We start from the raw sequence: 15806 nt of genomic DNA on the forward strand, positions 1-15806 counted from the left end.
TCCATTCTGTACAAGAGCTTCTTTTATTTCAATATAAATAACTCAGGAAAAGAGTAAAAGTCTGTGTTGTCTTGTGTCCATTGCTACACCAGTGTATAGGATTTTGAGTAGGCGCCAGCTCCCTGTTTCTGGGACCTCCCTATACCAGAGGTGCTCATTTCTAGTAGCGAGTCTCTAGACCCCCCCATTTTGGTGTGGGAAGGCAAACGTGGCTCAGCACTGGGAGCCGCAGCAGGTTCAGTGCTTGAGGCAGGGGCAGCTACGGGCGCGGTAGCCGTGGTGGTAGCGGCAGCAGCGGCAGCGGCAGCAGGAGGAGGAGGAGCAGCACTTGCTGAGCCAGGCATGGCCAGAGTCCGCTGAGGTAAGGTAGTCGTGGTTGCACTCACGTGGGGCACAGCCAAGGCTTTGCTGCTGGGGTCTAACGTTAGGTGCCTGGCCTGCGTGTGGTAGGCCCGGGCCAGATTCCGGATGGAGGCCTCGCGGGGCGGCACTACTGGGCATGGGTCATGAAGGTCTGGCTTGCGGAAGAAAGTTTCGGATTTCATGTACAAAGGCAGGTTGCAGTATTCGCCTGCAGAAAGAAGAGGGTGAAAGGAAATGCAGCTTTCAGTCGGAACGTGCTCTGTCAAGTGCTTGGAAGCCTGCAAAGCCAGACCACATTCAGGGAACACAAGCGGAAGGCAACAAGCAGCCCAGTCCGTCAAGACCGGCTGTGAGTGAAGGAATAGTGGCTGCCAAGAAGCCCCTTACTTTGGTGCAAGGGCCATGGTAGCAACTGGGGGCGGGGATCTTGCTGAAACGGGAAACGCTACCCTAAAGAAATGTTACGCCAGAAGACAGTCTATTTGAGAACGGCATCCTCTGCCTGCTTGCAGCTCTGAGAATTATGGGCTACACAGCTACCCACAGCTTTCTCTCATTCAGTGCAGCCATCTCTATAATGCTCTCCATTTCAGGACAGGACTGCTGTTGCCTAATACTTACTTTTATTTGCTCGGTGAGGGATGGGCACAGCTACCCCCTTGCCACGGTCGCTGTCCTGCGGCTTGGGCGGGGAGGCCGTGAAGCGGCAGATGCCGGGCTCCGATGGGGTGCTCATGGAGGTCATGCTGTCGGCGTTCTCGTTGGTGCCCGTGGTCATCTGGTCAGAGGAGCTGTCGGAGATGAAGCACTCGGTGATTTCAAACTTTGCATGCTGCAGCTGCTCCTCCAGCTTGGCATGTTCATAGGCGCGTGCCAGCTCCTCGTAAGTGGACGAGGCACTCTCTGTGGACACCATGCTGTTCCGCCCTTTGTCTAAGGAAGCAAGGAGAAACTGGGAGTTGAGAACCAGTGTGAAAATGGGAGGCCCTGACAGTGCATCCATGGGAAAAGTTCCAGGGCACTCAAGTCACCTCTTCCTGGGTGTGGTAAGATTATTTGGAAACTGAGGAATGCATCCCTCAGAGGTGGGGGCAAAAAAGCCTGTGTTTCTTCAGGGCTGGGCAATATATCATCCAAAACCAATATATTGATATATCACAATGTTGAAAACCAGTTATCACCCAACCCCCACTCTCTTTGGAAGTGCTGAGATAGTGGGGCTTGGCTCCAGAGCCTGTATTTATTCCCCAGAAGAAGCAAGCTACATGAGCTTGAGAAGGAGCATGCTCTGTAGTCCATGTGCTTCTCTTGACTCACCTGTATCCTGGGATAAGCTGGCACTGTAACTGTCGCTTTCTGTCACCGTGATGCCATGCTGGGAGCCAACTGTCCTCCAGTCAGAGGTGAGGGTCCGTGCTGGGGTGGAGGCCTGACACTTGGTGAGGGTCCATTGGCTGGAGTATCTGTTCCTGGTACTATGTGCGGACTTCACACTTTTCCTGGAAACCGGATCTGGAAGAGGAGAGAATGAGCACCACTTAGGCTCTGCAAACACAGACAGGTACTACCAATGTATAACTTGATTCTGCCACTGCGCTGCTGTTGCTTCCATAGTCTGCCGCTGCAGTGAGATCGTATTTATGAAAGTCTGCGGTAGGTGATGTTCAATTTAACTAGCTTTTCAGCAGGCCCAAGAATTTGTGCTGCACTATCTTTAAAAGGTATTTCCTACACTGGGGTGGGGAGCCTGCAGCCCTCCAGATGCCACATACTCCCATAAGCCCTGGCAGCCAGCATGGCCAATGGTTAGGGATGATGGGAGATGTAGCCTAGCAAGAGCTGGAGGCTCCTCACAGATCCCCAACTCCTGATCTTGCATCATTTTCGAAAGACTTAACTACAGCCACCCCATTTTTCCTGTACTCTTAAGGTCTCGTGTACAGCGGGCTAACAACTCGGGGGGGGGGGTATGTTCCAGGAGGTTATGCGCAAAGCCACAATCATGGATAGAGCAAACCTGGAGCTGCTGCTGTGCAACCGCCCCTGCCTTGCCCCCCACACAAGGCAAAGGTCTCCTGGAGCCATCTGAGATCTCACAAGAGCCTTCCAGAGCCCAGTAAGCAAGGCAGACAGCTTAAAAGCTTTTTCCACACCAAGAGGGCTTTTAAGCTTTCAGTCTTGTGTGCATTTAATTTGTACAATTGCAGCTGGTTATGAAGCTGTGATCCCGCAAGCTGCGAGTTGACTGAATTCGATTTCTTACCACAAAGTCCCAGGGTGGATCACGAGGAGTGTGGCTAATGCATGCATGAACTTCAGCCTGGAGTTCTGGTTAATATGCTTTTTGGACTAGTTTGTCACTGACATCTGATATGCCTGCTCCCGTCTTGTAAAAAGCCATTTGTGCAGAAGCTGTATTAGGGATTGGCAACCTTCCTTAGCCTGGCTACCTGAAACCTCCACCTACCTGGCTGACCTCCTGCAGCAGCATTAGCGAAGTGCCACCCCAGTGATTCCACCCTGGAGGAACCATGTTAGGAACCCAAGGTGCAATATACAGACTTAATATACAGTGTCAGAGGCACTTCCTTCCTCGCTGCTGACATTGCCCCAAGTCCCTAATGGTGTCTGATCTTGGAAACACTTGAACTGTGGCCTACATTTGCTACTTGATATGACACCGTGAGCCTTTCTCATGTTTGGGCCAGCTGGGGCAGAAGAAGTTGGCTGTTGAAGATGTCCTCCAGTACTTACTGGTGCCAGGGCGAATATCAGACATGTCTATCAGAGGTCCTGTGTTCTGAATGAGTGCTGGATGGTGCAGGGAAACGCCAGTGCAGAAGCTCTGTGGGTTCACAGCCTGGTTGAATTCTGTGTCCGTCACTGGGATGGTTGCCTTGTCATCGCCTATGGAAAAGGAGTTTGGAAACTGACCTTGCATCTTAACATTGGTGTTAGAAAGCCCACTTTCTGAGACTTAGCTGGCCTTATCCTGTGTATATCTCAGCCACATGCAAAGATCCACTGCAAACTGCTGAGCCTTGTCTCTTCCCATTACCCAGGGTGCAGTGTGTGGCTTTGCCCACGCCATCCTATAGGTTTGGCTGGAGGGGAAACTGCAGTGCTACTTTCAAATAGCCCTTGCTTTGTTGGGGCGGAGCCTGCACACGGGTCAAAGGTCATTGGCCTCAGACAGGGCTTGGCCAGAGGAAACCATACTCTGGACCAGGGACAGACACTGGCCAGAACAAGATGCAAAAAAGGGGAACTTGCAGTCCAGCATGTAACCTTTCAAGACCTCACCAGGGAAAACCTGCCGCAAATATGGCTTCTGAGGTCTGGGAGCTCACCTATCTGCTTGATTCCTTCCTTGTCCTCAATGAGGAGTTGAACACGGGGAATGTCAATGTGCAGTCGAGGTCCCTGCGGGGGACCCTTCACTGGCGTGTCAAAACTCCGGTTATTCTTACTGCAAAGAAGAAACGCAAATCAGGTGGGGTTGGGTAAACCTTTCCTGCAGCCTTGCCTTGAAACATCTCATAGGAACAGGAGGCAGCCAGCTTCCTGACTGAGGCAAGAGGCTGCAACAGTCCCTGTTATGCTGCTCATATGGTGTTCTTCAGACCAGGAAGAAGGCCTGATTCAACTGTGGGGAAAACTTGGGCCCATGCAGGTAAGAGGTCCTAAGTGAAGTGGGACTGCACCCTCGCCCCATGCAGAAAAGTTTGTGAGAGCATCAAGTCCAGAAGCTATCGATGTATGTGTCTTACAAGAGTGTCATGCTAAACAGATTCCTGTCAATACCCACCTGATGAGCATTTCAGCCAAACTTTTGGCATCTGCAAAAAGGGGGAAAGAGTAGCTGTTTATGAGTGGAGACGCTGGCAAAAAGGCAAAGTCATGTCTCTTCTCCCACCCCAAACCCCAGCTGCTCCTCTAGGGCATGAACCCTTTGCAACTTGGCAAAACTAAGCCCCCCCCCCATATTCTGCCTGACATAAACCCCAAAATACTTTACAATCATTTGTGGGAGGAGCGCTGAGATCCCTTAGTGCTTTCCGGTCCTGTGGGGGCAAGTGACATCACACTTCCCCCTACCACACAGCTGGGCAGCCAAGTTCCAGCCCTGAGCTGGTTACTGCTCAGCCTCGTTTGGCTTAGCCTTGCATGGAGTTGGCAGGTGGGAAGTCCAACGCAAACCCCTGTAGCTTCCTGCTCGGGGCTGCTGACAGTCCACAGAACCTCCCCAAGGGCTTGGGCTCTAGCCCATGTGCTTTGCCACCTGCAGCAACCAAGCAGACAAGCCACGGACGCTTCTGGCTGCCGTGTGTGCACCCATCTCCCTCCCATGGGCCTCTCTGCTGCTGCTACTCAGTCCCTCTCTGTTTCTGGGGGGACCCCATGAGAGCCTAGGCCTCACCTCGCAAGCGTTTCAGGCGCTTCTCCTTCCGCTTCTTGCGGACGACAAAGAGCAATGCCACGCCAAGCGTGGCCAAGATGACAGGACAGGCAATGGTGAAAAGCTTCTTCACGTCATCGCCCTCTCCCTGGGCGGACTTGATGGGTGGGATGGTACCTGTTGGGGGCAGAACAGGCATTCAAGCCCTGGCTCAGAGGGAGGCCTCCCCCACCCTGCCCCCAGCCCCTCCCAATTCCCCCCTGCCCCACCCCCACTCACTGCCATCGTAGTCCAAGGTGGCAAACTGCATGGTCTCGTTGCCACAGCCAGCACTGTTGCACGCCTTCATGCGCAGCTCGTACCACGTGGCTTCGCGCAGCTCCGTCAGAAAGACTTCATTGGAGTAATTGGCCCGTAGGCTTTGCCAGACCCAGGTGCCCTTGGGCCGGTATTCTAGGACGACGGCCAGGATGGGGCAGCCACCACTGTTCCAGCCTTGCAGGTTCAGCCTGGCATGCGTGGAGTTAATGTGGGTGAACAGGTGCTGGTCTTTGTTAAAGGAGGGCTCTGGAAGGGAAATGATGAAGGTTTCCAAAGTCAGAGGAGACACTGGCTCTTCATGATGGGTGGGTGCTGCCTGTTGAGGCCAGAATCCAAGAGCCAAGCTGAGCAAGCACATCAGTTGCAACGAAATTTGCACGGGTCAAATTTTCATTCGTGCCTCACACCCTGCATTTGTTTTACAGTATTCTTAAAATGGCCTTGAAAACTATGCAGCTGACTTGGAGCCAATTAGAAGTTTAACACACAATATATAATGGACTCGCCTTTTTACTTGTCTTGCTCTTGAACCTCTGGCAGCTTTGCAATCACAGTTTTCAGTCATCTGTTTTCCATTCACTCGCATTGATCAAAGTGCTGGTCTCCACCTTTATAGCCCTTAGTTAATAGATTGGGATATGGAACCACCTTTCCCCCCACATGTTCCTCCTTGCACACTCGGATCATCATCTGAAGCCTGGTCCCAAATCTATTACCCTCGTAAGGGGAGGCTGGTGTCATTTTCCTGTTGCTGTTGTTGTGACAGCACCTATTCTGTGCTGAGCAATGTCTGTTGGCCCCTGTCACTATACCACTTCAGGTAGTTAACCTGACTTTTAAAAACGCACCTTTGGTTAATTGCTGGCTCAACTGTGTGTTATTTTTGTGCTGCTGGAATTTCTCGATGTACACTGTTAGGTTACTACAGGTAGGGCATTGCATTGGGTGTCATCCCCCCTCCCCCCGTTTTTCATTACTGTTAGCTGCCTCTGGAGATATAAGTGGGGTATAAATGTTTACAATAATTCGGACTTCCGGCGGCGACGCAATTGAATGGTGGTCGTGAGTTGCCTCGGCTGCGAGGCAACTCAGTACATCCCGGGGGTTAGGAGCCCTGTACCCGCATATCGGGGCTCCGGTTGGGGTGGGGGAAGAGCGTCCCCCACCCTGGGCTCCCCGGCTGTGCCCATTGTGGCTCCGAACCCTTCCCCCGCTCCCCCTGTAAAGGGGGAGTGGGGGTGAAGGGACGACGGAGCCGGGCTTTAGGGGACATGCCCCAACCGGGATGTAAATGCGGCGGCAGAGCCTTTGATGAGCGTCTAAGTTCTACCTGTCTTTGATGAGCTGATAAGAACCCAGTGACTGTGAGTAGTTGAATGACTCTTTGTATTCTTGGAACGATCTGGGGGAAAGAAGAAAGGCAGCCCGCCTTCCCTCCCTTCGGCATGAAAAGAAATTAACTCTTTAAGTGACTGCTGCTACTACAATCGATAGAAAGCATTGGGAATTTTAAAACTGAGACTGCAGAGATCTCCTTTTGGGGGTTAACTGAGAATAAAATATCTCCTTTTGAAGTTTTGGGCTCTACACCTCGGCTTCGGAGAAATGGCGACCGGGACTGACGTGGGAAAAAATTGAAACAAAGGGAGGAAGAGACAGGAACTGAAATTGGATACTCACTCTCCCTCTGAAAATGCTGGACTTTGCGATTGCACTGTCGCTGAATTTGGACTTACAAGATGAAGAAAGGCTTACTGTTTTGAGGCTGGAACTGATAAATCGTAAATTACAAGCTTTGTGTGGAATTCTAAGGGAAAAGAATTTACTTTCCACAGAGGAGGCTTGGAAAAAGATTGATCAAATGGAATCATGCCTGTGCAAAGAGCTAGAAGGGGTGATTGGAAAATATTTTGAAGCGATTGGGCAACTCCGGAAACAGGAACCGATCTCTGGGGGTGGCAGCCCCAGGACGGGGAAATTCAGAATATCCAGACGCCGAGATGGCAGCTTGGCGTCGAGGGACATGGAATTAAGATTTTTACAAGAACAAGAATGGCAAGAAGAAACGGAGGAGCCCAGAAGGAGAATGCTGAACACCCTGAAGCTCGATGCAAGGTTTGTTGTGAATGCAGCCTGGACTTGTGGACGTCTGGAAGGAGTTTATTGGAGAGCCAGTTCTGGTGAAAGACAGAAAAAGATAATGGACAGAAGGGGAGTGGGTTGAAGTATTAAATTTACAATTTAAATGGTCTGTCATGGTATCCGAAATCGGTGTGTGAAGTCTGTTAAGTATAAGTTTATTCTAAGTAAGAAAGGAGATATTGAACTTTAAGTTAAAAGCAGCATGTTAAAGGATAGAAGAAATAAGTTTAGTTATAAGAATATTTGATTATGATTTAGGTTATAATAGTAAAATTAAGATAATTGTGTTATTTTCAAGTAAAATTAAATTTTTATAGAGTGAAGTGGTTAAGGAATTAAGTATATTGATTTAAAACCGAAGGTGAAAAGGCGGGGGAAGTCAAGCGTCAAGATTTGAAAGTAGAAATTTTTTCTTTGTTAGGCATATAACTAAGAAGAAAATCCTGGCATTATGTGTGTTTGTATCTGTTTTTATATTTGTAGGTGTGGGGTCGGGTTTGTGTTTCTTTTTTCTGTACGAAAATGCTAATAAATTCTGTTAAAAAAAAAAATGTTTACAATAATTCAACATGTTGCTGATGCAGGTGTGGGTGGGGCAGCACCAAGTCTTGGAGGAGGGTTGTGGGCATTTGCTCATTTAGGGGAATGGACTTCCACCAACGCTAGCCAGATAATGTCAAGGTGGGATGGGCTCATCAGACACCTACTTTCTCTTAGCTGTTTCCCTTTTTCAGTACAAACACCCCAGCCTTGACTGCAGCCATGTTAAGGAATGGAGGAGGGAGCCACATCCAGGAGAAAACATTTCTTTCTCTCCTCCCATCCACCCGCTTGCCCAAACCAACAATCCACACCTAGGCTCAAACCCTCCAACCTTCCTTAAAAATAAATAAACCCAATTTCTTAAAAATCTTCACATCCAAGTGTCTTATTGGGCCCTTCTAAGGCTTTCATGGAAGCTTTGCTTCATCTCGACTTCAGGGCTGACCTCCTTGCCTGGCCTGGCTTCTGATCCTCCAGCTGCCCACCCCCCAACCTCCCCGTCACCCCCCTCATCACCTCTGCCGTGGGTCTTGGCCTCGATGATCTCACTGATGCGCCCAGCGCCAACGCTGTTCTTGGCCGCCAGCTTCACCTTGTACCAAGTCCCACATTTCAGGCTTTCCAGCTTGAAGGAACGCTCCGTGGAAGTGATGAAGACGTCCTTCCACTCCTCACTGTTGTCAACAGAGTACTGCAGCACAAACCCTGCAGGGGTGGCAGAGAAGGGTTAATGGGCATGCCAGGGGCCGGGGTAAGGAGAGTGTTCACAGAAAGAGTTGAAGGTAACACCAGCCAGAGAACCCTACTAAATGGAAACCCCCAGAACACTAGGTTTATTATTTATTATCTTAACATTTATATTGTGCTTTTCCATGAAACCCAAAGCAGTCCCTAAACTGCCATTTCCTCTGCCCCACACCCCCACTCGTCCAAGGCACTGAGTTTCAGAGCATCCCTGATGATCCCACCAACTTGTCCAGGAAGGAAAAAGGTCGGTGCATGCAGGTATTTCTTCATTTCAGGGTAAAGGCTCCTCAAATACTCTGCCACTGCTGCTGCCTTGTGAAAAGGCTGGGCTCAGCCACCCAAGCAAGCCAGAATGTGTCAGGGCTGTCTCAGGACAACCCCAACCCAAGAGTCGCAGCGAAGAGCAGCAGGAAAGAGAAGGAGGCCACCTGAAAAAGCTCCCCTCCCCCCACTTTATATCCTGTGACACGGGAGGAGACAGCAGGTGGGTAGAAGGTCCAGGATCAGTAAAAAAAAATGCCAAGAGGCACAGCAGAAAACAAATAAGGTACCGTGAAAATCCCTGAAACGAGGGGGAATGGACTTTAATAATTATGTAAAAAGGCTAAGCGCATGAAGTGAAGAGGAAGAGTTTTTATACAACCGTAGGCCTAATCCGTATTTTGACGAAATATTAATATATAAGAGATTTGTTGATGATCTTTTCCTAATATTCAAGAATGTCAGTAATATCAATAATTTTTTTACATGGTGTCAGAATATCCATCCTTATATTAAGTTCACTACCCATTTTCACAACCAACAAATAACATTTTTAGACACAATAGTATATTGTGATGGGGCAAGTAACCTTGCAGTTTGGCCATTTAAGAAACCAACAGATAGGCCATTGTATCTTCATTACAAATCATTCCACCCCCTTCACCTCAAATGGAATTTACCCTACGGGCAATTCCTAAGAATAAAACGGAATTCCACCACGCACGATGACTATACTAAAATTGTGTACAAATGGCACGTGATTTTGCTAGTAGAGGCTATCCACAACAAGTGATAAGAACAGCACAGATTAGAGCACACAACAGGCCTCGCCATACCAGTTTTGAAGAAAGATCTAGAGCACAACCATCTGACCTGGGTTCTAGACTATACCCCATTATCCAGTTCAATAGCTAAGACAATCAGGAAATATTGGCACCTTATACAGGACGTACCAGGTTGCACTTCTATACCTCCACGGATAAGTTTCCGTACAACCAGGAACATCAAAGACATGCTGGTACACGCAGACATGATTGATAAGAAGCAGCCTCCATGTTGTGATATAAAGGGGCACTTTAAATGTGGAAGATGTGCAGCGTGCAGTTTAACGATCGAGACCAAAGAATTTATTATACCTGGAACCAGCAACACTATCAAACTTGAAGCATTTACAAACTGCAATTCCCGTGGAGTAGTATATGTGATTCAGTGTACTTGCGGCCTATGGTACGTGGGCAGTACTACTAGAACAGCTAAAATCAGGATACTAGAATCGCATTTTGAATAAGATTATAGAAGAACCTCTTACATCTCACTTTTTAGATGCTAAACGTAAGGCAACGGATTTCAGATGGTTTGTCATTTACAAACATAAGACTCAAGAGGCAAAAACGGACAGCTTAAGAAAGAAACTATTGGAAATGTATTGGATTTTTAGATTTGGCTCTTTGACCCCGTCGGGTCTTAAAGCTTGTATTGACTTTAGCCCACTCTTATAATAATTTTCTATAATCCTAGCTCCAAACTTTACCAGCCCTGTCTATCACCTGAATAAGATGGCTTGTCAGAGTATATAACCCTGTGATTGGAAACAGCCTCTAGCAGTCTTTAACACCAGCAGTAACATATAGACCATGGGAGCGATTCAGCCCTTTTCTTGAGTTTGTTCATTATTTAAAATAGTTTAGTTTGATTTTTTTTTAATCTGTGCTTTCTAGGTTTTCAAACCCTTTTGTAAAGACAGTGTTAGAAGTTTTCAGTCAAGTCCTCAGTCTATTATTATTGCATTTGCTTCCTTTAAGTTGGGCATTGTTTAAAGCTTTGTTCAAAATTTGCCATTTAGGTTTTCAAACCTTCTTTGTAAATGCAGTATTAGAACTGTTTCAGTCGAGTTTTCAACCCTATATTACTGCTCTTTGCTTCCTTTAAGTCGGGCTCTGTTTAAAAATTTACATAGCTCGTTTTGAATTTGTGCAATCTAGGTTTTCTAACCTTTTTGTAAATACAGTATCAGAATCTTTATTCTTGAGGCCTTAACCAGTTAGGTTTTCAAACCTTCTTGGTAAATGCAGTACTAGAACTTTTACAGTCATGTTTTCAACCCTATACAGGTGAAACTCGAAAAATTAGAATATCGTGGAAAATTCCATTTATGTAAGCAATTGTTTTCATTAGCTACTGGAGTTTAATATATGAGATAGACTCATGACATGCAAAGCGAGATATGTCAAGCCTTTGTTTGTTATAATTGTGATGATTGTGGTGTACAGCTGATGAAAACCCCAAAGTTGAAATTGTTAATTTGTATGCCATAACCATCACAATTATAACAAATTAAGGCTTGACATATCTCGCTTTGCATGTCATGAGTCTATCTCATATATTAGTTTCACCTTTTAAGTTGAATTACTGAAAGAAATGAACCTTTCCACGATATTCTAATTTTCTGAGTTTCACCTGTATTACTGCTACTTTTTGCATTTGAACCTTAGTCATTTAAATATCTTATTTCCTTCTGAGGAAACTGAATAGTTCAGTGAAACAAGGTTTGCTCTATAAGAGACACAGAAGAGCTGGATCAGCTGCTAATTTTCTCATGCAGGGAACCGCTTCCTGCCTGAGGGCCACACTCCCTTCTGAGGGACGCATGCTGTTGGTGGGCAAGGGCAGAAGCAAAAGTGGGCAAAAAAACAATGAGAAAGCCTCTTCCCCACTCCAGCAGGTGGCATCACTTGGTCATCTCCTGCTTGGCCCTGAAAGGCTCCTCCCTCTGCCTGCCCCACACAGCCTGCCTGCCTCCCTGTGGGAGCAGGCGGGGCGACCACAACCAGCCTCTTTCCTAGTGCATTGCTGGTTTCCGTTCCACAACCTGGCTGTTTTCAGTAGTTCCAATCCAATTAAAGGAAATGTATCAAGCCACTGGAGTGAGAACTGCTGGCTAGGGAGACGGGCTTGTAATTACTTCCATGCTTTTAATTAATTGCAGCAGGAAGACTCCATCCTCTACCCTCCCCACCCCCTTTCTGGGGTTGCAGCTGTTGCCCTGGGAGCACTCCAGAGCGGAGGGAGGGAGGGGGCAGGGGACACTCACTCGCACCAGCTTAGAAAAGAACAGAGGCTGCTGCTTCCCATGGAGGCATGAAGCATCCTCCTCCATGAAGGAGTCTGCCGGAAATGGTTAAGAGGCAGGGTGATCTCCTAAGCAGGGCACTGGGCACCGAGCAGGGAGGCCCAGCTTCAAATCCCCACCTAGCCACGAGGCTTGTTGGGTCAGGCTCTCTCAGCCTGGGAGCCTAAAATGGGTTGGAGGTGGGTGGAGAGAGACTCCTTGGAAGGAAGATTGGAAGCAAATTAGTAATCCTCCTAAACATAGACAACGGTGAGTAGTCATTACCGGCCAGTCACCAATACCCAGTTTGGGGGAAGGCGGCAGAGAGGGTGGTTGCAGAGCAACTTCAAGTTCCTGGATGGCATTAATTATTTTGTACCCACTTTGGTCTGGGTTTAGGCCTGGTGTCAGGACTGAATCAGGCTTAGTTGCCTTGGATCGGTCTTGGCTACGGCTATATCTAGATCAGGGGGAACTTGGCTGCTGTAGACCACGCATTGGGAACCTCGAGACTGGACTACTTCAACGCACTCTGGGTGGGGCTGCCTTGCAGTGCAGAATGCACCAGCCAGACTGCTGATGGGGTCAGATGGCCGACAGCATGTGACATCCCTTGCTACGACATCGGCACTGGCTGCCCACCATATGCTCCTGGCCGGCTTCCAGGCTCTTGTCCTGATACAGAAAAGCCCTGAGCAACTTGGGTCCAGGATGCCTTCAGGATGCCCTTATATCTCAGCCTGATCACTCAGATCAACCAGAGGAGAATGTTAGTCATCCGCTGCATTATGGAGGCCCAACTAACCTCATTCAGAAGTTGGGCATTTAGTGTCGCTGGTCTCCTGCAGTGGAACATTATTCCAGCAGAGATTCAGCAGAGGCAGCCTCATTTTTTTCTTTCAGCTGTCTCTTTTTCAGCCCGACAAGCCATGCAGTTGTTTTAACATTTTCCTGAGTAGTCACTGAGTGTTCTATACTGCTTTTAATGGTTTTCTGCTTTATATAGCTGTAAACCACCCTGATATTTATGAGAGGGCAGTATATAAATACTTGTATCAATAAAATAAAACAAACCAGACTCAACACGGGAGCCCTTCTGCTTCAGCACTTCCGCACAAACAAGGACAGTGGCGGGACCGGAGCTCTTCTGAGGTCCCTGGGCCCCTTGCTAAGCCCCTCTTGCCCTCCAAAAACCAAATATAATTCAAAACTTCTATTTACCCATCTGTCTCCCGCTCACATACACAACTGTCCTCCAAATGAATGCTCTATGGGGCTCTCAGTTGGGAGTTTAGGAATAAAAATATTCTCTCCCACACCGCAAAAAAACTTTTTGAGAGGGTCTGGCAAGCCTGACAGAACAGCTGAGGTGCCCAAGTTATTTCCTTCACCACCCAAGCCTTCCTGATGCTTGGGGAAAAGAACCACCTCACAGACCGACAGAGGCACCCTACACAGCCCCTGCCTCCCCCCTGTGCTTACCTCGGATGGAGCTGCCACCATTATCACCAGGGATCCAGGCCAAGGTGATGGAGGAGGCCGAGGTCTTTGATACAGTCAGCCGGGGCTGGTCAGGAGGGACTGGAAAAAAGACAAGCAGCCTGTTGGCCAAATCCAATTCTAGTACTCTGTTCAGCATGTGCTCTGTGGAGCTTGTGAGGAGGCCTGTGAAGGTGGACCCACAAAAAACTGGCAGGACAGCGTGGGAAATGGTGGTGTGGGCTGATGGCACCTCTATGGAAAGGCCTAAAGAGGATTGTTTCAAGGAGAGAATTCCCCTGCAGGATGGTGACAGGGCCGAAAACAGGCTTGCCACTCTGCCTCTGGCCCAAACACATGCACACACATGTGTAGAGGCAGCCCAGAGCTTATGAGAAGGAGGAGGGCCCATTCTTTGCACGATCTCTGCTGGATGGGCCAGTAGACCCTTGCTGATCTAGCGACATCACCCTTCCTCCCTCTGGCTCACCTTGCACCAGCAAGTTGACAATGATGGTGTCAAACCCCCATGTGTTGGTAGCAGTGCAGGTGTAGTATCCAGAGTCCTCTGCTTTCACAGAGCGCAGAATCAGCGTGCCGTTGGCCTGGATCTGGCGGTGCCCATCCACGGCCACTGGAATAGCAGAGTCGTCACTGCAAAGGAAGAGTCGTGTGTAAAGCAGCTCTAGCACAGAGAGGGATCAGCAGCCGGGCCAGGGACTCCCTCCTCCCCTTACCTGTCCTTGGTCCATTTCACTGCTGGGACAGGCTCCCCGACTGAATGGCAGGGCAGGCGCACATCCTTCATCCACGGCGTGGTGACAGTGCCACCAAACGAAATTATCTTGGCTGGGGCTGCAACAGGAGGAGCGGGAGGTGAGGTTAGGTGCTTCCACCCTCGAAACGGACGTTCCCCAGCCCCACCCCTGGGGTGTCCCCCACCTCCTGGGCCAAACCTTTTCCAGCAGGCTCAATGGTGACCTTTTCGCTCATGTTGCCACGTCCCGCCGAGGTGACGGCTGCAACCCAAAGCATGTACTGCTGCCCACGGTTCAGGTGCGCAATGCGATAGAACAACTGCTCGGGGCTGGTTTCGTACTCGCTGGGAGCCTGGGAAAGAAGACCAAAGAGCAACCTCTCATTGGGGTCCTGCTCAGCCAGCCAGCAACCTTGCATTGCATTTTAAGGGAACTGGCTTTTCGTGTGCGCGCACACATGCGTGAGGAATCGCAGGTGGATATAATTTGGAAAACGCTCTTCTGAGCTTTTACATGTGGCATTTCGAGCCCAAGTGCACATCAATTACTGCAACTCGGTTCATATTTAAACTGCCCTACTCAGTATTTTGGAGAAAGGTGTGACGTATGCGTGTTTGTGTGCTTTATCTGCAGCCAGGCCGTGCATCAGCAAGAAGGGAGATTAGGAACAAAAACCCCACCCTGCTTTATGAAGCCCACCGCAGGCAAGAAGAAGACAGCCCCAGGTTCAATGCCAGCACCTTCAGCAAAGCAATCTGGGAGAGGCCAGTCAGGTGGGCTTAGTCTAAGGCTGCTGCTGGCTTCCAACAAGACACTGAAAGGCTGTGAGGAGCAGCTTGTTTTCTGGGCTTCAGAACACAGAGATGACTCTCTGCAGTTACTCCAGACATCATCCCTGACTGGCATGCATGCATTTTATTCATGCACTCATCAGGAGACTTGCACTTCACACACACACACACACACACATTGTGAGTATATTTAAAACCTAACCAATATTTAAATATGCAAACATAAATATTACATTGCATACATAATTTTTAAGCCAAATGACAGTCTTGACAAGATGCCAAGGAAACAATATTGGGTCCCAGCGGTTTTACCAGTTGCTTTGATGAAAAGATTATGTTGCCCTGGAAACCAGCAGTTCAGATATTGAAATGAACCTGAGTAGGAGGTTTTGATAAGCAGACCCTCCTGCCCAGGCTGCCTCCCTTGCAGGACTTTCCTTGGGGGACTCCTGAGCACAATGGTTGGGGACAGCAAAGGAGACTGCAAGCACCACACATGGATGCCCCTGCCCCCTGCAAGCCTGGGGAGGAATTAAGATTTACCCCATGGTGGGTGGGTGCAGCATTTCTCCTTGCTGCCCCCGCCATACTCCCCCACTGCATGGGGGGGGGCGGCAGCGCAGTGACACCCACAAGGCAGAAATGGTGCCAGGTCGGAGGCCAGGACTGGTAACTGGCCTCTCCCTCTCATTCCCATCCAAAACAGGTTTGCCGGTGCCCTCATGCCACCCAAGCAGTTCCTGTTGCAGCTGCTGACTCTAAATCTCTGCAAGGTTCTAGCAAAGGAGCCCACGGCTTTGCTCGCTGCCAGGATTGCACCACCACCTAACTGGTTACCCAAGGCAGCCCCAGCCCTTTACATCCCTCGGCCTGATGGGAGGTGGCCCTGAGGA

At 49.0% G+C, this 15806-nt stretch overlaps 1 protein-coding gene across 1 annotated transcript in view; it reads right to left on the reverse strand.

Annotated features, from left to right (window-relative positions):
* The window catches only part of DSCAML1 (DS cell adhesion molecule like 1), a 168033-nt gene continuing 152227 nt past the window's right edge, over positions 1-15806 (reverse strand). Inside the window, exons 21-33 of the mRNA XM_033171598.1 lie at positions 14321-14474; positions 14102-14219; positions 13855-14018; positions 13368-13466; positions 8285-8473; positions 5042-5329; positions 4784-4939; positions 4172-4202; positions 3714-3832; positions 3118-3270; positions 1681-1875; positions 985-1296; positions 1-571 (exon numbers count right to left, since the gene is read on the reverse strand). Coding sequence (XP_033027489.1) covers positions 84-571; positions 985-1296; positions 1681-1875; positions 3118-3270; positions 3714-3832; positions 4172-4202; positions 4784-4939; positions 5042-5329; positions 8285-8473; positions 13368-13466; positions 13855-14018; positions 14102-14219; positions 14321-14474 — 2466 coding nt within the window. The 3' untranslated portion in view covers positions 1-83. The remainder of the gene's footprint in view (positions 572-984; positions 1297-1680; positions 1876-3117; positions 3271-3713; positions 3833-4171; positions 4203-4783; positions 4940-5041; positions 5330-8284; positions 8474-13367; positions 13467-13854; positions 14019-14101; positions 14220-14320; positions 14475-15806) is intronic.

The sequence above is a fragment of the Lacerta agilis genome, chromosome 15 (assembly GCF_009819535.1).
Source record: "Lacerta agilis isolate rLacAgi1 chromosome 15, rLacAgi1.pri, whole genome shotgun sequence".
NCBI lineage: Eukaryota > Metazoa > Chordata > Lepidosauria > Squamata > Lacertidae > Lacerta > Lacerta agilis.